The sequence below is a fragment of the Phodopus roborovskii genome, unplaced genomic scaffold, assembly GCF_943737965.1.
Source record: "Phodopus roborovskii unplaced genomic scaffold, PHOROB, whole genome shotgun sequence".
NCBI classification, from domain to species: domain Eukaryota; kingdom Metazoa; phylum Chordata; class Mammalia; order Rodentia; family Cricetidae; genus Phodopus; species Phodopus roborovskii.
The window spans coordinates 5,377,709-5,405,281 of NW_026126585.1; the positions used below are offsets into that span (position 1 = coordinate 5,377,709).

The 27,573-nt window shown below is 49.4% G+C and overlaps 1 protein-coding gene and 1 pseudogene across 1 annotated transcript; one reads left to right on the forward strand and one right to left on the reverse strand.

Moving 5' to 3' along the window:
- Positions 1 to 5,744: 5,744 nt before the first annotated feature.
- Ralb (RAS like proto-oncogene B) lies at positions 5,745 to 18,216 on the reverse strand. The gene is made up of 4 exons (XM_051203994.1): positions 18,054 to 18,216; positions 11,489 to 11,697; positions 9,240 to 9,417; positions 5,745 to 5,890 (listed from the first exon to the last, which is right to left on the reverse strand). The coding sequence occupies exons 1-4, from the start codon at positions 18,165 to 18,167 to the stop codon at positions 5,771 to 5,773; spliced, it is 621 nt and encodes a 206-aa protein (XP_051059951.1). The 5' UTR covers positions 18,168 to 18,216; the 3' UTR covers positions 5,745 to 5,770.
- Positions 18,217 to 26,281: 8,065 nt separating this feature from the next.
- Positions 26,282 to 26,767, forward strand: LOC127236374 (40S ribosomal protein S13-like; annotated as a pseudogene).
- Positions 26,768 to 27,573: the final 806 nt, after the last annotated feature.

Here is a 27,573-nt window from a genome sequence, read left to right on the forward strand (position 1 = left end):
GCTCTCGTCTGGACTGTGAGGGCCCTCTTCCTGTGTCCTAGGAAGCATTTGTGTTTATTTACAGGACACAAAAAGGGAAAAGGGACCCTATTTTCTTTACCTATGTCAACGTAAGTGTCTCTGGAAGGGGGAAACCGATTTAAGCACATATCAAAAGCAATGTTTTCTTTCTTTAAAAAAATTTAAGCTGGCCATAGTGGAGTACACCTTCAATCTCAGTACTCACGAGGCAAGGGCAAGCGGAACTCTGTGAGTTCAAGGCCAGCCTGGTCTACAGAGCGGGTTCCCTGTTTACAAAGCACAAAAATAAAATAAAAATTTGGTTCTATTTAGTGTGAGTGTGCATGTGTGTTTGTGTATGTGTGTTTATATGTGTGTATGTGTTTGTGTGTTGCATGCATGCAGGTGCAGGTTTTTCTGCACACACACACACACACACACACACACACACACACACACACACACACCAAAAGAAGATGCTGGATATCACCATCTATTGTTACTTGCCTTATTCTTACCAGGGTCTTTGGCTGAACCAGAGGGTCACTATGTCAGCGAGGCTGGCTGGCCCACAGGCTCTTGGATCCTCCTATTTCCACCCCCAACACCACCCCTCATTCTGCAGTTACAGTCACAGCCTTGCTCTGCTTTTTAGTGTGTGCTCAGGATTTGAACTCAAGTCCTCACACTTGCAGAGCAAGTCCCTTACCTGCTGCATCATCTGCCTAGCCCTCAACTTATTTTTTCCAATAAAGGAACTGATCTGCACCAGTACAGGATGCCCATTATATGCAGAGGGATTGCTGGTATAATTACTCTTGATTGTCAATCCTGTGGAATTCAGATTCACCATGGAAACAGACCCCCAGGCTTGTGTGTACGGGGTTTGTCTAGACTGGGTTACTGAGTTGAGAGCACCCGTGAGCATCCGGCATCCGTCTCTGCTGTCTGAATGTGCATGCAGTGTGAGTATCTGCCTCCGCTCCTGCTGCCTTGCCTTTCCCGCCATGATGGACTCTGCGCCCTCCAACCATGAGCCAAACCAGCCCTTCCTCCCTTAAGCTGCTTTCATTGGGTACTGGATCACAGGACAGAAGTAACTAACACAGCAGGTGTCAAGTTCCATAGCAGTGCTGGCTACCACCCTGGGACATGAAGACACTCCACTGCGAATCCCTGCAGCGGGGTGCACTCCAGGCCCCAGGATCTCCACACTCACCTGTCATCCTCTTGTGTTTGCATTTATGCAAAAGCAAAGGTGCACCGTGGGCCAATATGTCATCCCATCTCCAAACTCCCACCCAAAACAAGCTTTAGTCAGTGAGAGGAAGTGGCAGTCTGAGATGTTTGTACAGTTCTAAATGATAATGTTGTTTGGTTTGTTTATCTGAGTAAATCAGATTTTAGGAAAGCGCATCTAGCTCCAAGTACCAGAAATACATAAGAAATACTTGGCAAGAGGGGAATGTGGTGGAGTGCTTGCCTACTATGCAGGAGGCCCTGGCTCCTAGCCCTGCATAACCCCTGTGTAACAGTGCATATCATACTTGTCAGGAGGATCAGGAATTCAAGTCAGCTTCAACCACTTACAGAATTTGAAGCCAGCCAGGCATGATGTCGCATGCCTTTACTCCCAGTCCTCAGGAGACAGGGGCAGGTAATTCTCTGAGTTTGGGGCCAGCCTGGGCTATATGAGGCCACCTTAGAGAGGACATCACAAGCAGATACTGCAGCTGGGTAATCAACTCGTCACCTTGCAGACAAAGACAGAAAGAAGGGACAAATGAACACAGGGACCTCAAGACAGCCTCACTTGAAGTCGCTATCAAGACAACTGCAAAGGATTGCCATGGTACTCTTGGTTAACAGAAGCATGCCTGGGGACCAGTCAATGGGTTCCTCCACTTACATCTGCCAAGAGACAGTATCTGGGAAAGTGACACCTGGATGAAACGCAAGGCTGCTGCTGCTGCCTGTGCAGGGTCTGCACAGGATGAGCGCGTCAAGAGTCAGGCTGTGGTTGCACACACCTTTAATTCCACCTTTACCACCCAACTATTTGTTACTGGCAGATGCAGGAGAGGGTGGTCTTTGTCTTCGGTTGTGTATCCACCAGGCTCCAATGGGTAGTTCCAATCCAGCGCTCACACAGACGGTCACAATGGGTCACAAAACAAAGCCAAAATCCTGAATCTGAGCAAAGGACAGGTGGGGGGAGGGTAGTGGGGGTTGATTGGGATAAGAGCAACAAGGGTCAGGGGAGAGAATAAGCAGAGAATAAGCAGTATGGGATAGTTGAGGGACAGGTCGGTGATGGGAGCTGTCATTCTGTAAATATGTTTCTCTTACTGATTAATGAATAAAGCCCTGTTGGCCAAAAGGAAAGCAAGATAGATGGGACTAGGAGACGAGGAGGCACGTACACACACACACATGCACTCACACATGCACACTCTTGCTGTTGTCCTCACCACCTGAGTCTACTTACTCAGAAAATACCAGAATACCGGACAGTGCACCGGGAACAGAGCTGCTGTTCTGGTACTTCTAGACTGCTAGAAAAGCAAGCACAGCTAGGATTCTGAGGAGTTCAGTAGGTAGAGGCATTTGCCACCAAAGCTGATGACCCGAATTCGATCCTGGGGCCCGCACGGTGGAAGAGAATCAGCTCCCATCAGTTGTCCTTTGACCTCTCCACAGGCGCTGTGAGCCATGAATGCACGCGTATGAGCACACGCATAGAGAATAAAAATCTTACGTGTAATCAAAAAAATAAAAATGAGGTTTGCTACTACTATCGTTTTAGTAGTCCCCACAGTTAGCATGTATAATATTATTTATTTGGGGCTCATCAGTTAGAAGCCATCGCTGCTCTACCGCAAACCCAGAGTTCGAGTCCCAGCACCCAGGTCAGGTGGCTCAAGATCACAGTAACACCAGAAGATCCAGCGCCTTCTTCTGGCCACGGCAGGCGCCTGCACTCATGTGCATAGAACCCATAGACATAAACAAAATACATTGCACATGACTACAACAGAGAACAACTTCAGGAATCTGCTTTCCTTCCACACGGGTTCCAGGGACAGAACTCAGGGCATGGGGCTTGCGAGGCAAGTGTTAGTCACACCGACACTAAACGCAGCTCCTGTATCAGCACAGTATTTAAATGGCCCTCATTTCCCTTATATGTATCCATTTAAATTTTTATTTACTTTTACTTATTGAGTGTGTATGAGCATCTATGTATGAGCACACATATGCCACCGCACATATGTGGAAGAAAGTTGGAGGGCAACCTGCAGGCATCTGTCCTTCATGCATGTCCATGGCAGAGACTGAACTCAGGCTGTCAGGTTTGGCAGCAAGTTCCTTTACTCAGTGAGTCATCTTGCCACCTGGACTCAGTCTGGTTTTGCCCAATGAGATGGCTCAGAATGTATGAGTGCTTGCCACACAAGCCCGATGGCCCAAGTTTGATCCCTGCAACCAGTGTAAAGGTGGAGAGACCCAACTCTACAGAGTGTCTGCCCTTGAGCCTCCATGTGGACCCACACCTATCATGTCCACATACACACACAAATGAAGTACATTTACAATTTACCTAGCTCAGTAAGTACATTTCTGTCAGCGAAACCAACATGGATTCATTTCATGGGCAGTGTTTATCTTCGATGTTTTACATGTGTGTGCATGCAGTACGGGTTTGTGGTGTGTATGTGCAAATATGCTTACAAGAACAGAGACCAGAGGAAGAAGTAGGCAGGGTCTCCGCTGGACCCGGAGATTGGCTGGCAACCACCAGCAAGCCGCAGCGAGCCTCCGGTCTCCACTCCCTCCCACGGCACTGTGGTTACAGACCTGCACACAGCCACACCCGGCGTTTTAGATCTGTGTGGGGATTCAAACCTAGGTCCTCCTGCTTTTGCAACGTGTGCTCTTAATTTTTTAAAAATTATTTGTTCTTATTTTATAAGCATTGGCGCGTTGCCTTCGTGAGATCTCCTGGAAGTGGAGTTACAGTTGTGAGCTGATATGTGGGTACTGGGAATTGAACCCCTGTCCTCTGGAAGAGCAGCAGGTACTCTAACTGCTGAGCCATCTCTCCAGCCTCATCATGGGCATGTGTTTATGTCAGCGAAATCTTTAACCAGACAGGGCTTCCTGTTAGCACTCGGGTGTAATTATCTTCAAGGTTTTATATTTTAAGGAGGATGGAGATGCCTCCCGAAGGAGAGATGAAGTTACAGTTACTGCTTATATTTATAGTTGTGTTTCCCAGCCCATGGGACTCACTGAAGTTACCTTTGTCTGATACCCAGGCACATCCGCTAAAAATAACGACTACCTGTTAATCTCTTTCCACGAAAGCATCCCGTGTGGCAGCACTCAGGAATAAGGGCGAAATCCTGAAAAGTGTACTTTGCTCTCTTTTTTTATTATTATTCAAAAAAGCCCATGATTCTTTGGAAGGGACACAAAGGAGTTTCCGGGGACCGGACCTCGGTTCCCACAACCTCCGTAAAACCGTCCACGCCAAGGGCTCCCCCTCTCCCCCACCCAGGTTCACATCTGGCACCTACACATGAAGCATTCACTTCTGAAAAAACGGGAGGAATGTGTGTGCTCGGTGGCAGCCGGCTTCCCCAGTGTCTCCTTCCCCATGACGGGAGAGTGGGCCCATCTCATGCCACCAGAACCAGCCAGATGCCAGGGAGGTACAGACGATGGCCGGTCTACTTGTAAATTGGGAGTTACTGGTGTCTGGAGAGGAACAGACCAGCCGGTGCTGGCACTGGCTTTATGTTCTGGGACATAATTGGAACTGGCAGCATCTCTCAGAAGAAAGAAAAAGAATAAAAGAACAGGACTGTAGGGCGTGGAGTGCGGAGGGACCAGTGATGTGGCTGGGGGAGGGGCACCAGAAGACATATATGAAAATGACCCAGCCAGAAAAAGGGAGCCCTCTATCGGGCACAGGCCTGCATCTCCCCCAGAGAAAGTTCCCGCACTAACTAGGGTGCTGAGGAGACAGAGCCCACAGCCAGCACCTGGCTGGCATTTAAATATGAAGAGAACAACACCCCGACCTTCACTTCAAACGCCAGGAAGCTTGGTTCAGCCTGCCACGCCCAAGTGAAGTTCACCTTCCTAACTCTGCTTCCAAGTGACCAAGTTTATCTTTAAAAATAGAAAAGAACTCTTTTGTTATTTTCACTGTTACCGGAGCTTAGATTTCTCTGTGTACTTCTAAACTGATAAGAACTGACAAGGGGTCTTACCAGAGACCCTTTTCTAAACCTAAGAAAATAAGACATTTTTTTTCTTTTAGAGACAGAGTCTTGCTAGGTAGCCCAGGCTGGCCTTGAACTGGGGCTACCCTCCCTGCCTTACCCTCCAAAGTGCTGGGACTATAGGCGTGCACCACCATGCCCAGCTAAAACTAGGCATTTGAATCGTCAAACAAAGGGTGGTCATGTCTAAAACGAGGGAGAATAAGATGCTGTGACAGCGCTTTTCCTTGTCATCCCAACTCAGCTGCCGGGGTCTCCAGCACTAGGTCCCTAGAGCTGGCGGCTGTCACGGGGTTCAGGGAGGGTGGGAGGGGGGCAGATTCTTCTGCCAGCCGCCCATGCACAGACAGTGGTCCCATTCAAGGGAGTGGCGGTGAGGTGAATGCGGCGGCTGTGGAGAGTGAAGCCAGGCTGGAGGCCGCCCCTGGCCTCGCGCTCTGCAGCTCCGCCCACTCTGTGCTCTGATGGCGATGGCGCTGTCACAGCAAGCAGCATCGCTCTTTGAAGCTCTTCTTGCTCTTGCTACTCTTCCTGCCGTTCTTGTCCTTGTTTTCTGACATCTTCTTTGCTCGGATCTCTCTCATCAGATCAAAGAACACCTGGCGGCCGGAGGAAGGGAGGAAAGAAAGAAGAGGGAAGCCATTGACAAGCAGTTCAACTGGCGGGAAAAGCCCAAAGGTACATTCATTCATTCACTCATTCATTCATTCGTGCACATATTCATTCATTCATTCATTCGCAGCAGGGGCTCCTGCAGCCCCAAGCACATTCACTCATTCATGCACTCATTCATTCATTCACAGCAGGGGCTCCTGCAGCCCCAAGTACATTCATTCATTCATGCACTCATTCATTCATTCGCAGCAGGGGTTCCTGCAGCCCTAAACTGGCCTCCGATTGGTGGTACATGGCCAGGAGCTCCCGGTCCTCCCTGGGCTGGGTCACGTGGCAGGGGAGATGGACACCAGGGCAACAGTCTATCGACTGAGTCCACCCCCAACCCCCTGCTTACTTTTATGAGCCCGGCCCATTGAAAACAAGGAACCAACAATAAATAAATAAACAAGGCAGCTACAGCAATAGGTAATAGTGAAACAGCCCTCCTTCTCCCCAGTTAGGAGCTCTGTCACCCCACACGCTGTCAGCACGGACAGGGCGAGCCCGTCAGATCTTAACGACGTAAGGGTAAAAAAATAAGCTTTTGCAGAGAGCAGTTCTAGAATGGTGTGCGGAACTGAAACATCTGGAGGGCAGTGGGCACGTTGTGAGTCTACACTTCCGGCGGCTGAGATGGCACATCGGGTAGAGTCCCTTGCCACCAAACCTGATGACCGGAGTTCAATAGTTGAGACCCACATGGTAAAGGAAGAAACTGGTTCCCACAAGCTGTCCTCTGACTCCACACATATGTGACAGTATGAACGGACACACACACACACAAAGGTGAGCCTCTGCTTTGTCCCATGTCACACCTTATTTGACCACTACAAGTGATGGTCCCCTCCCCAAACCCTATTGTAAAAGCCACCAGTAGCAAATCTGGAAAAGCAAGGAATGGGAAGTAGGAAGGCAGGTTCCTGTAGTGGAGAGCTACGCCCAGCTCCACCCCTCCCTGCCCCCACCCCGTCCCTTCACCCCCCCCAACCCTGCTCCATTGCCAAGAGGAATTTTATCAAGAAAGAAGAGCCTCTGCGCATTATCTAGACAGACATTATCGTTTGTCAATGAGGTTTGGGTTTGCCCTCTGGACCAACAATCATCAAGGGACTGATTACTCTCTAGCAGACAAAATAAGCCCCCTGCAAAGACACACTGCAGATTTCCCACAGAAACTGGAAGCGTGACAAGGGACACAGGCTTTTTTTTTTTTTTTAATCTTCACCAGCTCCAAGATCTAATTCTCAGACACAGACCAAGGTGAAAGGCAAGTCTGAGGGCTAGGGACGTGGCTCAGCTGGCGGTGTGCACCTGCCTGGCACGCACACGACCCTGGGTTGCATGAAGTAGGCGTGGTGCTGCACACCTGGAATCCTAGCTCTCATGGGCAGAGACAGGATGACCAGAAGTTCAAGTCCTTCCCACCTACGTCTTGAGCTGGAGGTTGGTCTAGGGTAGATGAAACCCTGCCGCTCTGTTTGCTTTGTTTCGTCTTAAAGAAAGAAAATTTAAAAAGACAAACAGAAAAAAGAGGAAAAGGCAAGTCATCTGTGATGTCACAGAGCTGGAACAGTTCAAAAACTCAGTCATTCCTGACTAAATAATCAATTTGAGGCCAGCCTGGACTACGTGAATTACTGCTTCAAAAGCAAAGAAAACAAGATTGCTCTTCTGGTGTGGCAACTCCACAGGAAGTTACCACGAGCCCTAGGCACAGGAAAGGGAGCCCCGAGTGTCCGGGCCAGCCAGGGCCATCGATTCTAAGTGACACACTTTGTTCCAGACTTTTTGTGCTAAAAGGCAGGGGAGATCTGTGGGTGCCTTCAACTGAAAATGTCCCCTGCCCTGTCCCCGGGCTGAGCGTATCCAGGGCCTTTCTGTGGGGAAGTGTTTACTGAAGAAAACAATATCGACTACCTGTTCCTGCTGGCTTGTTCTGTTTCATTGTTCTTTAGACAACAATGACCAGGCTGGCATTGAACTCACAGAGATCCCCCTGCCTCTTGCCTTCTGAGTGCTGGGATCAAAGGCCTATGCTGTCATGATCAGACAGCCTGCTTGGGTTTTAAAAGACAGAAGGCATGGGAGGCAGAGGCCAGCCAGGACTACTCAAATGTGTGCCCATCTCCTCATCCGGAGAGGACGAAGGTGACCTGGGTGGCCCTGTGTTTCCCTCGCTAGGAAACTGATGGGGGGTGGTAGGGAAACAGAAGTCTGAGCATCACCGGAAGCAACGGAAGCTCAGATAAGAGTACAGAGAAAGCGCGTGTGGGGTGTGGCGGCTGGAAGAGGGCCGGCTGCCTGGCATATGGGAGGCCCAGGCTCCACTCTGACACCCACAAACCAGGTGTAATGCTCGGCACCTGTAATTCTAGAACTTGTTACATGGAGGGCTGGAGGTCAGTCTGGGCTACATGAGACCCTGGAGAGAGTCAGAGAGAGATTCAGACAGACAGAGAGAGAGAGAGAGAGAGAGAGAGAGGGAATGCCAGGGGAGATGGCTCAGTGGCTGACAAGCATAGCAACTTCAGTTCAATTCCCCGGGACCCACACGATGAAAGCAGAGAACCCACAGGTCGACCCCTGACCCCCACCTGTGTGCTGTGACATGTGAGTACACAGATGCACAATGCTCCCCCAAACACACACACACACACACACAGAAATAAATGCAATTTAAAAAATAAATAAGACAACTGAAAAGCAGCTGATGCTGGGACACCAAGTCACACTGCACCGCAGGCCACACCGAGGTGGACTGATGACACTGAGCCCCGCTAAAAGCCAAGCCCTCCTAATGCTCCAGTGAGAGCACTCAGCCCCTCCTCCAGAACCAGCTGGTCAGACAGCCCTCCCTCCCGGGGACGGCTAAGAACACTACCAAGGCTTGTTCTTTTCTTTGGTTTTTCGAGACAGAGTTTCTCTGTGTAGCTTTGGAGCCTGTCCTGGAACTCCCTCTGTAGACCAGGCTGGCCTCGAACTCACAGATCCGCCTGCCTCTGCCTCCCGAGGGCTGGGATTAAAGGCGTGCGCCACCACCGCCCCGCTAACACTACCACTCTTGCACAGCACCTGAACTCAGTTCCCAGTACCCACATCAGACAGTTTACAATCACTGCAACTTCCACTCCAGGGCATTCTACAATCTCTTCTGGTCTCATCAAGCACCTATACTCCCGTGTGCATACCCTGACACACACACACACACTTAAAATAAAATCAAAACCAAGTGAGACAGGTGTCTTGAGACAGAAAAGCCAGTTTCCAAGAACCGTCCAGAACCCGTGCTACCTTGTCCACATTGGCACGGGTCTTGGCTGATGTCTCCACGTACTGCACACCCCACTCCTCCGCTTTGCCCCGGGCCTCGTCCACAGGCACCTGCCTCCGCTCCTCCAGGTCAGACTTGTTGCCCACCACCAACAGTGGGATTTTATCTTCCTCGGCCTTGACTCGGAGGATCTGTTCCCTATGGTGAGGCAGCGAGGTCAGCGCGGTTAAGAAAGCTAACGAGGAGCCCATGAGAAGGCTCAGCAGATAAAGGAGCTTGCCCCCCCCCCAGTGGCCTGAGGGCTTGAGATTGAGCCACAAGGTGAGTGGTGGAGAATGACTCCTGCAAACTGTCCTCTGACCCCTACGTGGGCACTGTGGTATGTGTGCCAGTGCATGCATATGTACAAATAAAGTTGCTTTATTTTGTCTTGTTTTAAAGCTGGCATAAGAAGTCAGCTTTGTGAGTAGCCGGCAGTGCGCCTTGGTGTTTACAAGCATATCTAGAAAGTTCAGCTAAGGAACAAGAGAAATCAGCTCCATTTGGGAACTATCTCAAAGTGGGGTTCCCCTAGCGTGGTTTTCCCAGGCTGGCCCTCAGCTTCCCCCCACCATGATGATCTGGTCTCTCTCCATCCCAACAGGGTTCCCAATTTATGGGGAAGAAGAAAAGGGTGGAGAGGGAGAGGGAGAGGAGACGGAAGGGACCCTCTGAGACTCTCGGGAATTAAAACAAACTAAAAGGTACTGGAGATGCGGCCCAGGGCAGGGTACTTGCCTTGCATGCACAGAGCCCCGGGTTCCATCTCCAGCACTCTATAGTCGGGGCATGGTGGTACCCACCTGTAACCCCAGGACTCGGTGGAACCAGAACTTCAGGGTCACCTTGGCTACACTGTAAGTTCAAGATCAACCTGGGCTACATGAGATGCTGCCCCCAAAAGAGCAAAACGAAAACCCAGGGTCTGAGAGATGGCTCAGGCGTTAAGAGCAGCCTGGTCTGATTCCCAGCACCCACGTGACAGCTCACAGCTATAAGGGAATCAGTTCCCGGAATCTGATGTCCTCTTCTGGATTCTGCAGGTTCTGCCTGCACATGCTGCCCAGACATACATGCAGGCGAAACACCCATGCACATAAAATAAGTAAAACAAAACCCCGCCTCAAACTCAAAGCAGCAGCTCACACAAATGGTTAATAATTCCAATACAGGGACAGGGGGACAGGGGAGTGAACAGGGCAGAATGCGCATGTACCCTGTTCTATCCTCAGTGGCCTCACTGTGAAGAGGAGACACGGTTGAGGTCGCAAGAGTATGTAGAAGCTCCATGATAAGATGGGAAACCCTACAAACGGAGGCGGCGGCTCACGTGAGACCTCCTCTGTCCATCTGTCTCCTCCACACACACTGTATTTGCAGAAACAAGGGACCTTCAGCTCACTGGAGATCTGAGACCTCACGCACAGCTAGAGGTCCTATCTTATCATCTGATTGGCTGAGTTCCTCGTCGCCTCCCTGGCTCACTGAGGCTGCCTTCCAAATCTGACTCCCTTTACCTTTGGAGGGTCATCTGACTTTGTGACAAGAAAGAAGGCATTGAAGCATGGAGTCTGGGAGCTATGGAGATGACTCAGCTAGGAAGGGGGCTCGGGCACCAAGCCTGACTGCCTGGAATTCACATGGTAGGAGAAAACCAACTTCAAGTCTTCCCTGGCCTACACACTTTCCCCATGGTAAAAATACACACGCCCGTGTGTGCACATGCACTCACACACACTCACGCAGTGGTTTAAGAGATAGCTCAGTGGTCAAGAGAACTGACTGCTCTTCTAGAGGACCCGGGTTCAGTTCCCAGCACCCACAACCTTCTGTGACTCCAATCCCACCCAATCCGATGCCTCTTCCGGCTTTCCACAGGCATCAGGCATGCACGTGGCACACAGATTACATGCAGACAAAACATCCGTACACATAAAATAAATAAAAATAAAGGTATGCCAGGCGTGGTGGCACACACCATTAATCCTAGCACCCTAGAGGCAGAAGCAGGCAGATCTCTGAGTTCAAGACCAGCCTGGTCTACCCAGGACAGCCAGGGCTACACAGAGGCCTTGTCTCAAAAAAAACCAAAATAAATAAACGAATCCTTTTTGAAAAAGGTATACCCAGAAGTCCTAAAACATGGATGCACAAAGAGGCGGGGGCAATGATGGGGGACGCCTGGGCACCCAGGCTGTGGGTCCAGCGCCCGGCTCTCCCGCAAGCACACCTGAACTCGGCTGTGGCAGTGAAAGACTCGTGCTCTGTGATGGAGAACACAAGGAGGAAGCCCTCTCCGCTTCGGAAGTAGTTGTCTCGGATGGCTGCATAGTCCTCCTGGCCAGCTGTGTCCAGAATGTCTATCTGGACCTCTTCTCCATCGAGGACCACCTTCTTTCTGTAGCTGTCTGCTTTGGTGGGTTCATAGTCTTCTACAAACTGGGAAAAAGAGTCAGAATTAAGGAGTACAGCGGCCCCTGACTCTACACCTGAATGCTTTACGGTCGCCATTGTTACTACATCCAGAGTTACTACATCTTGGAGGAGGCAATGAAGAACACAGTCAGTCAGTCAATCAATCAATCAATCAATCAATCAATCAATCAATTAATCAATCCCTCCTTTCCTAGACAAGGTCACACTAAGTAGCTCAGGCTGGTCTTGAACTCCCGACCCTCCAAATGTTGGAATTACAGGCATGCCCCACCATGCTTGGCAACCCTTCCTTTCTTGATAGCTCTGAGTTCTACCATATTTTTTTTAAGGCTTTCAACAATAGGGGCAGATAGCCCCATTTACAGATAAGAACACCAAACTCCAAGCAGAACTCTTGGTGACATTACTTCTGTCAATACAGTGTAAAATTATAATACAAACTGGGAAAGGTGAGACATGGAAGTCTGTATTCATAAAGAACAGATATATAAACAGAGAGGAGACAGAAGCTTAGATTAAACCACTGGGGGCTGGGAGATGGTGTGGGGGGGTCAAGTGCTGACCAGCAAACATGGGGACCTGACTTTGATCCCCACATACCACGTTTAAAAACAACAAACAAGGCAGAGTGATGGCTCAGCGGTTAGGAGTACATGCTGCAGCCTACAGGACCCAAGTTCAGTCCCTAGCACCCTTGGATGGTTCACAACTGCCTGTAACTCCAGCTCCGGGGATCCAATGCATCCAGCCTGCATGATCACCTGCATTCCCGTGCTCATATCCACAGTTACACATGATTAAAAAGATAAAAATAAACCTCAAAAAAGTCAGCCATGGGAACAGTGCACGCTTGCAGTCCCAGGGCTGGGATGTGAAGAGCTCACTGGCCAGCCAAGGCCAGCCTACTCAGCGAGCCCCAGGCCAACGCGAGCCCTCGTCTCAAAGAACAAGGTGGGCCATGACTCAGGACCGATACCTGGGGCTGTTCTCTGACCTCCACAGGCACCCCAGCACATGTACGCACACGCACATGCACACTCCACATACCCACATCTGCATACATGAACATGCATGTACACGTGTAAATGAGTGAGAAAACAAATCCTGTCGAGCACTGAAAGTAAACAAGGCGAGGACCTTATTACCTTGAGGTAGAGAAGGCCTTTTTAACTATGACTCAAAATCCAGAAGCCATGTAAAAAAAAAACAACAACAAATAAACATTGATAAATTAGATTTCCAAAGAATGAAAGATAACAGAGCACAGCACAAACGCAAGGGATAACAGAACAAGGTCTGGGTCCACAGTGCACAGAGCATGCATGCCTCTCCATCACAGCGGTGGGGAGGCATCAACATTCAACAACCAACCTCTGAGCCAAAGAGCAGGGAGAGAGATGCTCTTCACTAGTGCTGAGGGAGGGAGAGAGGGAGGGAGCCAGGGAGGGAGGAAAAGGAGAAGGAGAGGGAGGGAGGGAGGGAGGAAAAGGGGAGGGAGGGAGAGAGGGAGGGAAGAGAGAGAGGGAGGGAGGGAGCCAGGGAGGGAGGGAAAGGAGAGAGAGGGAGAGAGGGAGGGAGGGAGGAAAAGGGGAGGGAGGGAGGGAGGGAGGAAAAGGGGAGGGAGGGAGGGAGCCAGGGAGGGTGGGAAAGGAGAGAGAGGGAGAGAAGGAGGGAGGGAGGGAGGAAAAGGGGAGGGAGGGAGAGAGGGAGGGAGAAAGGGAGGGAGAGAGGGAGGGAGGGAGAGGAAAGGAGGGAGCTACATATGGGCACACTTAGGCACATAGAGAACAATACAGCATGTCCTTCTGCAGAGGGTCACTAGGGAGAGTAGAGGTGTGTGTGTGTGTGTGTGTGTGTGTGTGTGTTTCCCACAAAAAAGACAAAACAAACTCAAAAGCTGCCAAAAAAGAAAAACAGAAGCAAATTAGTCTTCCTAATTAACTAAAAACAGGAAGTTAAAGGTCTGAAATGGCTGCGTATCTATACAGCTCAGTGTCACAGGGCTACCCCGGCATGTGAGGCCGTAGGGTTAGTATTACCCCACCCCAAAGGAAAGAAGTTCTGGCCAGCAGTAAAGATTACTAGATGCCCTTTGGGAAGGCATGAATGTGGGCACCCACTGGAGGGGCTGGCTCAACCATCTCTAACTCCAGCTGCAGATCTGAAGCCTCTCTGGGGCAAGTGCACTCATGTACATACCCAAACACAGATACACATAAATAAATCATGCACATACCCAAACACAGATACACATAAATAAATCATGCACATACCCAAACACAGATACACATAAATAAATCATGCACATACCCAAACACAGATACACATAAATAAATCATGCACATACCCAAACTCAGATACACATAAATATAAATCATGCACATACCCAAACACAGATACACATAAATAAATCATGCACATACCCAAACACAGATACACATAAATATAAATCATGCACATACCTAAACACAGATACACATAAATCATGCACATACCCAATCACAGATACACATAAATAAATCATGCACATGCCCAAACACAGATACACATAAATATAAATCATGCACATACCTAAACACAGATACACATAAATATAAATCATGCACATACCCAAACACAGATACACATAAATATAAATCATGCACATACCCAAACACAGATACACATAAATATAAATCATGCACATACCTAATCACAGATACACATAAATATAAATCATGCACATACCTAATCACAGATACACATAAATCATGCACATACCCAAACACAGATACACATAAATAAATCATGTCACATACCCAATCACAGATACACATAAATAAATCATGCACATGCCCAAACACAGATACACATAAATAAATCATGCACATACCCAATCACAGATACACATAAATAAATCATGCACATGCCCAAACACAGATACACATAAATAAATCAATCTTTCTATTTATTTATTTAATGTTTCACTTTACATTCCAACCTCAGAATCAGTCTTTTTTAAGGAAAGAAAAAATAACAACTAAGCAAATGACAAGAAAAACCAGAATACACAGAGTGGGTGTAACTGGACTTCTTATGCAGTACATTTGAAACATAACAACTAGCTCAAAATAGCAATGACTTAGATATGAACTAAAACAGAAACTCAGAGGGAAACACAGGGTTCTCAGGGTGACACCAAAAGCACAAGAGGAAATAAATCCGGGGCAGGGGTAAGGGTGCTGGCCACTAACCCTACAACCTGTCCGGGGCAGGGGTAAGGGTGCTGGCCACTAAGCCTACAACCTGTCCGGGGCAGGGGTAAGGGTGCTGGCCACTAACCCTACAACCTGTCCGGGGCAGGGGTAAGGGTGCTGGCCACTAAGCCTACAACCTGTCCGGGGCAGGGGTAAGGGTGCTGGCCACTAAGCCTACAACCTGTCCGGGGCAGGGGTAAGGGTGCTGGCCACTAAGCCTACAACCTGTCCGGGGCAGGGGTAAGGGTGCTGGCCACTAACCCTACAACCTGTCCGGGGCAGGGGTAAGGGTGCTGGCCACTAAGCCTACAACCTGAACTCCATCCCTGGGGCTCACACACTGGAAGAAAACTGAGTCCTGCAAGCTGTCCTCTGACCTCACCATAGCAAATGCACACATGCACACACACACCACACACACAGACACAGACACACACACATGCCACACACACACAGACACACACACATGCCACACACACACACGCACAAACACACACACACACACACCACACACACAGACACACACACACACAGACACAGACACACACACATGCCACACACACACAGACACACACACATGCCACACACACACACACGCACAAACACACACACACAAACACGCACAAACACACACACACACACCACACACAGGCACATGCACATGCACAAACACACACACCACACACAGAGGCGCGCACACACACACATGCACCACACACATACACACACACACACACACACACACACACACACACACACACACACACACCTTTCAGGGCTGAAGAGATGGCTCAGCAGTTGAGATGCTGGCTGATCTTCAGAAGACCCAGGTTCAATTCCCTGCACCCACACGGCCTCTCAACTTGCTGTGTACAACTCCAGATCCAGGAGTCTGACACCCTCTTCTGGCCTCTGTGGATATTACACACATGGGGTACACAGACATGCATGCAGGCAAAACGCCAATACACATAAAACAAATTAAGTTTTCTGAAAAGTTAAAACTTTGGCAAACCAAAGGGCAGTATTGGAAATGTAAAGGGCAAGACAGAGTGGACGCAGAACTTCTGAACACTGGGTCCACAACTGTGACACTGTATGGGAAGGTTGTAGAACTGTTAGGGGGTGGAGACTTTCAGGAGGAAGTGGACCACTAGAGGCGGGCCTTGGAATTTTATAGCCAGCCCCACTTCCTGTTCACTCTCTGCCTCCTGAGCGTGGTTGCAACGTCCCCAGCGGCCTCCTGCTCCTGCTGCACGCCTTCCCTGACATAACAGACGGTGTCCCCAGGAAATGTGAGCCAAAAAAAAGCCCCTTTTCCTTTAAGCTGCTTTTGTCAAGGGTTGTCACTGCAACAGGGACATACCCAGGACAACAATTCATTACTTTATATTTTTGCCTTCTCACACAGGGCTTTGCCATGCAGCCCAGGCAGGCCTCAGACTCAGGACCCTCCTGCCTCACTCAGCCTCATGAGGGCTGGGATTAAAGGCACCCCACACCTGCTTGGACTACACACGACCAAAGACGGTTTAGTGGGCGCTTGTCTGAAAACTCCAGAACCCACGTGGTGGAGAGAGAAGTGGCCCCCTCTGATCATCAGTGTGCTGCGACATACACACAGGCAGACACAATCAACCTTTCTTTAAAAAGCACAAAACACCTAGACAAGGCTCTCCTGGTGCCTCCCGTGTCTGTGGCTGCAAGGAAAACAACTTTTAGACTCCAGCAGGACCCCGGCTCTGCATGAAGTGTCCTCAAATTTGGCATAACGCCTCTACAGCCTGGAGAACTACAGGCATCTTCTCCACAGCTCTGCCTCGCCTGTGATTTGTCTCCGCCTAAACTCCGGGCTGAAATCTGGTTTTAAGTGTTAAGAAAGACCAGGGTTGCAGGGATGGCTCATCTGGTACATACAAGTGCTTGCCTTACATTCCTAAGTCCTGGGTTCAATTCCCAGGATCCCCCATAAAAAAGCAGGGCATGGCCGTGCTGTGCGCTTGCGACCTCAGTGCTGGGAGATGGAGACATGCCATCCCAGATGCTCCAGGGCATGCGGGCTGGCCTCAGGGAGCGCCAGGACAGAGAGACCTTGTCTCAAAATTCAAGGTGGACAGTTCCTGAACAACGCCAATTAAGGCTATTCTATGTGCTTCTGTATCTATGTGTACATACAAACACACACACACACACACACAGAGCCCACAAAATTAATGAACGAGAAAGGGTTCATTTTTGGCTCACGGTTTCAGTTTTCATTCCACGGTTCCTAGAGGCCTGTGGTGAGGCAGAGGATGGGCATGAAAGCACCCAGCAGAAACAGGAAGCCGGGAAAAACACAGGAAGGGGCTGGGATTCCGATCTTCTTTAAGGACACTTCCAATAGCCTAACTTTCTCTGGCTGAACCCTCGTTCCTAAGGTGCTCTGGGCAACAGGAGTTTGGTTCCCAGAACCCACACTGAGCAACTGTAGTGAAATATCCACCCTGTTCACACCTGTTGTACTGACCACGCCCATTGCGGGGCATGGAGACAGGTGTGGGCATGACCGGTGGAGTCTAGGTCTGGGTCCTGACCAGGATGCTCTCTCTTACTTCTGAGTTGGAGAGAAGATTGGAGGACATCTTGTAGTGGAACCTGGAGTGGTAGTCTGTTTCTTGTGTAAATGAATTCTCCCCGAATAAACCTCAATCAGCCTGTATTGAGTCCCAGAATCTTATTACTCGCTTTCGGCAACTCACAACTGCCTGAAACTTCAGGCCTTCTGACACCCTCTTCTGGCCTCTGAAAGCCACCACACTCTTCTACACCCCCACACGCACACACAGAAATTAAAACAGTAACAAACAAACCTTTAAGTTACAGCACCTATAGAGACTTCTCGCTCCCCTTGCCCCTGTCACAAACAAAGCACCCTGAAAATACAGAGTGCAGACAGACGCCTCCCATTTCTACTACGACTAAAATCACCAGCCGGGATCCTCTGCCGAGACTCCCTCCCCCTGAAGCTACCCAAAAACTCCGTGGACACAGGGGGACGTGGACACAGGAGACAGCTGAGGTGGACACACACGATGACACAGCAGACACAGTCACTTGCAGGAGGTGTGCTGGCATCCTTACCTCGTCATACATGAACTGAAGCGTCAGGGCTGACTTGCCGACCCCGCCACTGCCAACCATGATGACCTTGTGAAGGGCCAGGGAGCCCTGGCTCTTGCCCTTGTTGGCAGCCATCCTGCTGGTCTGAGGTGATGACACACGGACAGATGGCCCAGATGGGGAGCTACAGGTGACAGAGACAAGGACTTAAGATGGTATGCATTCTATCCAGTCGAAATCAAACGACATCTGTCATTCCTACACTTTAAATATATATATTTTTTAATTTACTCTTATGTGCATTGGTGCTTTGCCTACAGGTTAGTCTGTGTGAGAGTGTCAGATCGTGGAGCTGTTAGCTGCCATGTGGGTGCTGGGACTTGAACCTGGGTCCTTTGGGAGAGCAGTAAGTGCCCTTGACTGTTGGTTGCGCTGTCTTTGCAGCCCCTAAATATTTTATTTTTATGTTAAATTATGGGTATGTGTGTGTGGGTTTGTGCACATGAGTATAATACTCTCAGAGAACACAGGCATCAGTCAGATCCTCTGGGGCTGTAGTCAGAGGGCAGTCATCAGTCCTCTTAGCCCCAAGCCATTTCTCAAGCCCTCCCTGAACTTTAGAAACACTTAATCCTGAGGTAGACTGATTCCCATTTTCCTGAGGAACCGCCATACTGATTTTCAAAATGGCTTTACAAGTTTGCACTCCCACCATCAGTGGAGGAGTGTCCCCCTTCTCCACATCCTCTCCAGCATAAACTGTCATTGGTGTTTTTGATTTTAGCCATTCTGACAGGAGCAAGATGGTATCTCAGAGTTGTTTTGATTTGCATTTCCCTGATAGCTAAGGATGTTGAGAACTTTCCTAAGTGTCTTTCAGCCATTTTAGATTACTCTATTAAGAATTCTATATTTAGTTCTATGCCCCACTTTTTAATTGGATTATTTGGTATTTTTGTAACTAGCTACTTGAGTTCTTTGTATATTTTGGGAATCAGCCCTCTGTCAAATGTGGGGTTGGTGAAGATCTTTTCCCATTCTGTGGGCGGCTCTTTTGCCTTGTTGACAAGGTCCAGCAATTCCACTCTTAGGTATATACCCAAAGGATGCACATTCATACAACAAGGACATCTGTTCAATTATGTTCATAGCAGCATTATTTGTAATAGCCAGAACCTGGAAGCAACCTAGATGCCCCTCAACCAAAGAACGGATAAAGAAAATGTGGTACATGTACACAATGGAGTATTACTCAGTGGGGGGAAAATGAAATCTTGAAATTCACAGGCAAATGGATGGAACAAGAAGAAACCATCCTGAGTGAGGTACCAGTCACAGAAAGACAAACATGAGCATTCACACAGTAACTGATGGAAGCAGAAGCAGAGATCCACAGCTGAGCACAGAGAGGGAGGAGAGATGAGCAAAGGGGTCAAGACCAGGCTGGAGAAACCCACAGAAACTGCTGACCTGAACAAGGGGGAGCTCATGGACCCCAGTCTGACAGCCGGGGAACCAGCATAGGGCAGAACCAGGCCGTGTGAATGTGGGTGCCAGTTAGGAGGCCTGGGCAGTCTATGGGGCCTCTAGTGGTAGAACCAGTATTTATCCCCAGTGCATGAATGGACCTTGGGAGCCCATTCCCCATGGAGTGATACTTTCTCAGCCCAGATATATGGAGGAGGCCTAGGCCCTGCCCCAAGTGATGTGACAGACTTTGATGATCCCCCATGGAAGGCCTCACCCTCCCTAGGGAGTAGATGGGGGTGGGGGGGCATGTGAGGATGGGAGAGAGAGGGAACTGGGACTAATATGTAAAATAAGATTGTTAAAAGACTTAGCCCATTGAGACAGAGAGGGTCTGGAGAGGAGGCTGTGACAAGTCTTAAACTCTGAAGCCAGGACATGCTGAGAAACAGTGGACACCCCACACCTGCACCACTAGGGAGGGTGGCCCGGGCTCTCTGGCCTCCACAGACACCAGGCAAGCACATGGTAGGCAGATGCACACACAGGCAAACATCCACATGCATAAAACAAATTGAAATTTTTTTTTGATAAATAGATTAGAAGAACTAATATTCTAGTGGCAACCAAGGGGCTCCTTGATCACCAGGGCCCTGGTGCGGGGGAGTTCTCCCTAAAAAGCTGTAGCCACAGCCTCCTCCAAAGTCAAGCAATTAACATGGGGGGGGGAGAGAGAGAGAGAGAGAGAGAGAGAGAGAGAGAGAGAGAATAGTGTTTGTGCATAGTATGTGGAGGCCAGAGGTTGACATCAAGTATTCTTGAAAACCTCCAGGGTATTTTTTTAAAATTGTGTGTGTGCGTGTGTGTGTGCGTGTGTGCATGCGCACATGCCCTGAAAGGCCAAAAGAGGGCGTCTGATCCCCTAGAGCTAAAGTTATAGGCGGTTGTGAGCGCCACTCTGCCTGGGTACTGGTAATAAACAGGGGTGCTCTGGAAGAGCAGCAAGTGCTCTCAACTGCCAAGCCATCTCGCTGGTGATGGGAGATGTCATTCTGTAAATGTTTCTCATACTGGTTTATGAATAAAGCACTGTTGGCCAATAGGAAAGGAAGAGAGGAGGGGCTAGGAGACAAGGAGGAGAGAGGAAGGAGTAAGGAGGAGTCAGCATGTAGAGACCGGAGAGAGCAGACGCCGGCCCATCTCCAGTAAGATGAGACCACGTGGAAATACTTAGATTAATAGAAATGGGCTAATACTTAAGACAGAGCTAGCGGATAAGAAACTAGTACCTGGCCAACAGCGTTGTATCAAATACAGAGTCTTGGTGTGTTCATTGGGACTGGGTCCAGACCAGCGGCAGAAAAACCTTACTCGTAACACACTGGTTCCTCAACCTTTTAAAAATTATTTTTACAATTTTGAGGCAGGGTTTCACTCTGTAGCCCTGACTATGTGAAACCATTATGTAGACCAGGCTGGCCTTGAATCCCCCTGCCCCTAGTCTGTATTCGTTACTTTTCTATTGCTGTGATAAAACACAATAACCAAGGCAATTTACAGAACAAAGGTCTATTTAACTCACAGTTCCTAAGGGACACAGTCCTTCAAGGTAGGGAAGCTTAACAGCAGGCAGGGGTTGGGAAGGAAGGTGAGGGCCCAGAGGCAGGGACAGGAGGGGAGGGCCCAGAGGCGGGGACAGGAGGGGAGGGCTCAGGTCTTGAACCATGGGAGAAAGCACAGATAGCAAACTAAAAAAGGCACCCGGCTTTTGTTTGGTTGGTTTTTGAGACAGGGTTTCTCTGTGTAGCCCTGGCTGTCCTGGAACTCACTCTGTAGATCAGGCCGGCCTTGAACTCATAGAGATCTGCCTGCCTCTGCCTCCTGAGTGCTGGGATTAAAAGAGTGCACCACCAAATTTAGGCACAAGCTTTTTAACTCTCAAAGCCCTCCACCAGTGACACATTTCCTCCAACAAGGCCACACCTCCTAAGCCTCCCCAAACAGTGCCACCAACTGGACACCAAGCATTTAAACGCTGGGCCAACAGGGGGCATTTCTCATCCAAACCCCACAGCCTCCAAAGTGCTGGGCCTAAGGCCCTACACCTGGCTCCCCACCGTATCTTTTGAGACAAGGTCTCTCACTGAATCTGGAGCTCAGTGTTTCTACAGCCCCATCTCCACCACCCAAGCGTGAGCGTTGGAGATGTGGGCTGTTATGCCTAGCGTTTTACATGGGTTCTGGGGGCTGAATGCTGTTCTTTACCCTTGCACAGAAACGCTACCTAACTGAGCCAGCTCCCAAGCTGTGTTCTTTGAGGGCATTTTGTTGGAGTGATGTTGGTTCTTGCTTTCTCTGTGACAGGGTTCTCCACTGTGTCACCCAGGCTGGCCTGGAACTCAGGCTCCACCCCCCCCACCCCAGCCTCCTGAGTGCTGAGATTACAGGCATGCACCACCCAGGCCTGGTACGCACTGTTCACTGTGCATTTCTGGCTAGCATCTCCATTTATACAGTCTTGTATGTACGTAAAGCCTTCGAGGCCGCAACTGAACGTAATTAATTCATTGTGTTCTTGGCGATGTGCAGTTCCTTAGCATTGGTGTTGGCTGGCGACATGGCCTTGGGCTGCTCGAAGTCATTTCTCCCCTTTGCCCTTCTCCAGGTCCCTGCCCACTCCAGGCATCACACTACTCCCCCCTGCGCTAATTATGTGCTTTTTAATGATCCAGCTAAGCAATTAACTAGATAATTAAGCACAGCTGAGCGGGGATAGAACTAGAAGGAATAGGGGTCCCGGCGCCCCACCAGGCTGAGATTCCGGAACTTGAAAATACCTCTGGCCTCGTTTGCAGCCACCAACTCTTTCTTGCAGAGCTGAGGTTGGTAAATGGGAGTTGGGACCCCAAGTCACCTAAGTGTCTCATAACTTCCCAGTCAACCTCATTTCTGTGGAGTTGATGGAAATGAACCGTTGGTCTGGGCGGGGTATGAGGGGGGCAGGGTCCTTTCCAATATCTGCCGACACCAAACTATGCTGACATATATGTACTTAGTATGTATGTGTGGTATGTGTATGCGTGCATGTGTTGTATGTACCTTTAGTGTGGAGTGTGCAGATACATATGCATGTGTGTGTGTGAAGGTGAGACATGAATATTAAATGAACACTGGAGCCTCTTTCCCGTCATTTGTCACCTTAAATTACAATAATTTACTTCCTCTGCATATGTGTGCGCGCACACGCGTACACACGTGCCACAGCACATGTGTGGAAGTGAAAGGACTCTCGGGAGTTGATTCTCTCCGTCTACCCCATGCGTTCCAGGGTCAAACTCCGGTAGACAAGCTGGGCAGGAAGCCATCCCGCCCGTCCCTACTTTACTTTTCGAGGCGGGGTTTCCTGATGAGCCTGAAATGACATCAAGATGTCCGCATCTGCGGTCCAGCGCTGGGATTACAGGTGCACACAGCCTCCCCTGCCTTTCCCCGTGACTTCCGGAGATGGGAGCTCAGGCCCTCATCCTTGCAAGGCATTTCCCTAGCCATTTCCCTAGCACCATTTACTCGCTCCTGGGTTGTGTCTGGTTTTGTTTGGTTTAAAATGAAGTCAGTTCTCTGTAGGAAATAATCACCAACAAAGTCTTTACTGTAACCACTGAAGACCAAAACCTTCGCTCCAAGTCCAAAATGGGGACCAGCCCATTCACTACTTGCCTAGCATTCTGGGTTTGGTCCCTGCACCACATAAACTTCGCGCGCGGAGGCACACCCCTAATAATCCCAGTGCTCTGAGGCGGAGGCAGAGTTCAAGCTTACAGAGACGCAGCTGCAGAGTCTCTGAGGCAGAATGAGATACACGAGCTCTGGTCTTTTTCCCTCCCTGCCTTAAATTATGTGGGAGTACACACACATGCGTGCTGGTGCCCACAGCAGCCACGGGCACCAGGTCCCCTGAGCTGGAGTTACGGGCAGGGCAGTTGTGAGCCACCGTGTGGGCACTGGGAAGATGTGCAGCTAGCCTCCCTCACCCCTCCAGCCACCAGATCTAGTTTTTGTTGCTTGCTTACGTGCAAATCAGAAGTAACCAAAGATGAGATTTGCAACCCAGGCCACAGCCGCAGCTAGGGTCAGGGAAGGACCTGAGCAAGGGTGGAGGACAGATGTCTGCCACTGACTCCTGACACTTCCGAACTCCTGGTTCTAAAGATAAGAAGCTGTCCTCTCTTTAAGCCACATACACCATTCACTGTAGCTGATTTTGCTTTTTATTTTTGCAGGTAACCATTCCAGAAACACAGCCTTTGCCTTTAAAACCCTGTTTGTGCGTCTGACCATTCAAAATGAGCCGTGAAATGACTGGAGATCATGAGAATAGGTATGTATTCTCTCTCTCTCTCTCTCTCTCTCTCTCTCTTTCTCTCTCTCTCTCTCTCTCACACACACACACACACACACACACATGCAATAACTGAAAAATAAAAGACTAGTTCAGGAAAAACCAACACTGTTAACTGCTAACCCGACAGAGAGATCTGGAAGAAGAGAAGGCTATTAGGGGCTGGTAAGAGGAGCATTTGCTCCTCTTCCAGAATTCAGTTTCCAGCACTCACGTCAGTCAGGCAGCTGAGAGCTCCAGAGAATCAAGCATTCTCTCCTGGCCCCCAGGGCACCTGCACACATGTGTCATAAACTCACACACAAGTGTACATAAATAAAAGTCTTTTAAAGTAATAATAAACAACATTTAAAAATAAAAGATACTTGTGTGGTCTCGAAGCATACCTTACCGAATCACTTTCTTTTTTTAAGTCACATTTATTTTAATGGGGGAGTAATAAGGAGTACTGGTGTGTGTGTGCTATGGAGGTCAGAAGGGACTTAGAGATCAAACTCAGGTCATTAATTTTGTTTTGGTTTGGTTTTTCCAAGAACAGGGTTTCTCTGTGTAGCCCTGGATATCCTGGAACACACTAAGTAGACCAGGCTGGCCTCGAACTCAGAGAGATCCACCTACCTGTGCCTCCCCCGGGCTGGGATTAAAGGAGTGCGCCAGCACCCAGCACCCATCACTTCTTGATTATTGAGAAGGTAGAAAGCATGGGATGGCAAAACAGAGAACAATCTGGAAGAATCCACTAACTGGAAACACTTGAAGAAACTATGAACGATTCTATGTTTAGAGTATATGGCATGACAGAAAGGAACAACCCTACCTGCTGTCCTGGAAAATGTCCAGGGTGCACCACTAAGTGAGAGGTGGGGGCGGAAATCAAACTGCAGGAAATAAAAGCTATGGTGTCATTTGTTAGAAAAAATCTGGGGGCTGGAGAAATGGCTCTGCAGTTAAGAGTGCCTGTTGCTATTGTACACTGGAGCTCAGTTCCTGGAACCCACCATGGGCTACTCACAACGCTAGTTCCAGGGGACCTAACAGCCTCTTCTGGCCTCCTTGGACACCTGGACACACGGCGCACGTGCCTACACACACAAATGCACGCACACGCACAGACGCTGGAGAGATGACGGAGTCAGTAAAAACTAACCGTGCAAGTATGAGGCCCTGGGTTTGGTCCCCAGCACCTACGAGAAACCCTGAGCTTGGGGTGTAGACCTGTAATCCCAGCACTAGGTTGGGGTGTAGACAGAAGGGCTTTGGGGATCCCTGGGCAGTCAGCCTACCTACTCAGCAAGCCCTGGTCTCAATGAGAGACCTGCTCTCAAAACACAAGGTGGTGGCTCTGGAGGGACCCCAGAGATTGACCTCTGGCCTCCACACACATATGCTCTTGCACACACAAGCTGGGTGTGTAACACGAGCACCTCTAATCCTAGCCATCCTATGGGGAGATGGAAAGCAAAGAGAAAACCCCCCAAGAGCTCCAGGGACAGCTAACTTGAGTACACCGTGCGGAAAACAACAGACTTTGCTCAAAATTAAAAAGGGGAGGAGAGGAGGGGAGTCCCTGCACCTAAGGCTGTCCTTTGACTTCCTTCCATATGTGTGATGCATTCACACTAAAACACACAACACTAAATTTTAAGCAGCCCTGTGGTTACGGTAAGCGAAAACGAAGGAAATTCCATGTCAACCTGACACAAGCTAGACTCATCCAAGAGGACGAAGCCTCAACTGAGAAAATGTCTCCTTGAGATCAGGAGGTAGACAAGCCTACAGAGCATTTCCTTAATTAGCGATTGATGGGGAGGGCCTGGCCATGGTAGGTGAGGCCATCCCTGGGCTGGTGGTCCTGGGTTCTATAAGAAAGCAGGCTGAACAAGCCATGAGAGAGGAAAGTCAGTCAGCAGCACCCTCCATGACCTCTCCTGCCTTGGCTTCCCTCAATGAGCTGTGAATAAAGGCATATAATCCTTCCCTCCCCAAGCTGCTTTATCACAGCAATAGTAACTCAAACTACAACAATTTTTAAATCTTATTAGACTACTTCCTGCTAAAACCCAAGTGTGAACATCTCAACCAGAATGACCTTCTCTCCTCAAATAGCCTGCTCCAATATGAAACAGCCCTTGGAGCCCCAGACTCAAAAAAGGAGATGCAGAGTAATTGGAGACGGCCGACTCTGGCGTCTGCCCTCCACATGCGCACCCACAGACATAAATCATAAACGCACACACAATAAACAAATGCAAAAAGACAGCATCTGTTCATCACCTTGAAGGAAACAACTCACTGCTTTAAAAACTCAGTGCTCAGGACTTCCTGCCTGTGGCTTGGCTTCCTGCGTTGTCTCCTCCCTTGTTTTCTCTTTACTGCGAGACCTCCGCCATCATGGGTTGCATGCACGCTCCCGGGAAGGGCCTGTCCCAGTCGGTGCTGCCTTACCGCAGGAGCGTCCCCACGTGGCTGAAGTTGACGTCAGATGATGTGAAGGAACAGATTTACAAACTGGCCAAGAAAGGCCTGACTCCCTCCCAAACAGGTGTGATCCTGAGGGACTCACATGGGGTGGCACAGGTCCGTTTTGTGACTGGTAATAAAGTCTTGAGAATCCCTAAGTCCAAAGGCCTTGCCCCTGACCTCCCTGAGCATCTCTACCATTTGATTAAGAAAGCTGTTGCTGCCCAAAAGCATCTTGAGAGGGACAGGAAGGATAAGGATGCTAAATTCCGCCTGATTCTGATAGAGAGCAGAATCGCCGGCTGGCTCGATACTATAAAATTAAGCGGGCCCTCCCACCCAATTGGAAATAGGAGTCATCCACAGCCTCTGCTCTGGTGGCATAAATTCTCTTGTGTACACAAGCAATAAAATCACTTTTGGGGGGAACAAAACAAAACAAAACAAACAAAAACAACTCAGTACTCAGAAGGTGGCAAAAGGAACAGGAATTCCAGGCCAGGCCAGCCTTGGAAGGGGGAAAAAGCAGGCTGGCTGGCCAGTGAGTTCAGTTCCCAGCATGCATGTCAGGTTGCCTGTACTGACAGTTCCAGGAGATCCAAAACTGTTTTCTGGAATCCACTGCCAGCTGTATGCGCTCCCCTCCCCTCCCCCCTCCCTCCCTCCCCCCCCCTCTCTCTCTCGTGAGGCACACCCACAGGGAAGCATCTGAGGACCCTGCTGTCCAGCTACTCCAGCAGCTGGAACCTGGGCCCCTGCCTCCATCCCTGTATTCCCTCAGTGTGCTGACCCTGCCAGCCTCTTGGCATCACTTGGTGAAATACAGCAGCCAGTCTGTAACATCTGGTGGCCTGCAAGCACACTGTCTGTTTGGTGTTTCCAGAACATTCAATTTTGTGTAATCGCTAAAGAATTTTGCTCTTAAATTCTGTGTACATGTGGAGAAGGGGGTGAACATGAGAGTGCAGCTGCCCATGGGGGCCAGCAGAGGGCGCCCTAGAGCTGGAGTTACAGGTGGTTGTGAGCTGCTCAGTGTGGGTGCTGGGATCTGAACTTGGGTTCTTTGTCAGAGATAGGCCAGCAAGTGTGTCCTAGGGATCCATTTGTCTCTACCTCCCTAGCTATCTTACATGTGTGCTGGGAATCAAATTCAGGCCCTCATGTTTGCATAGCAAGCAGTTTACTGAATGAACCACACCCTCAACCCTTATTTAT

Coding starts and splice junctions, on each gene's coding strand:
- Ralb (XM_051203994.1), bottom strand. CDS start 18,167: ATGGCTGCCAACAAGGGCAAGAGCCAGGGCTCCCTGGCCCTTCACAAG. Junction 11,698..18,053: donor TTCAGTTCATGTATGACGAG/GTAAGGATGCCA, acceptor TCTTTTTCCCAG/TTTGTAGAAGACTATGAACC. Junction 5,891..9,239: donor CCCGTGCCAATGTGGACAAG/GTAGCACGGGTT, acceptor TCCGGCCGCCAG/GTGTTCTTTGATCTGATGAG.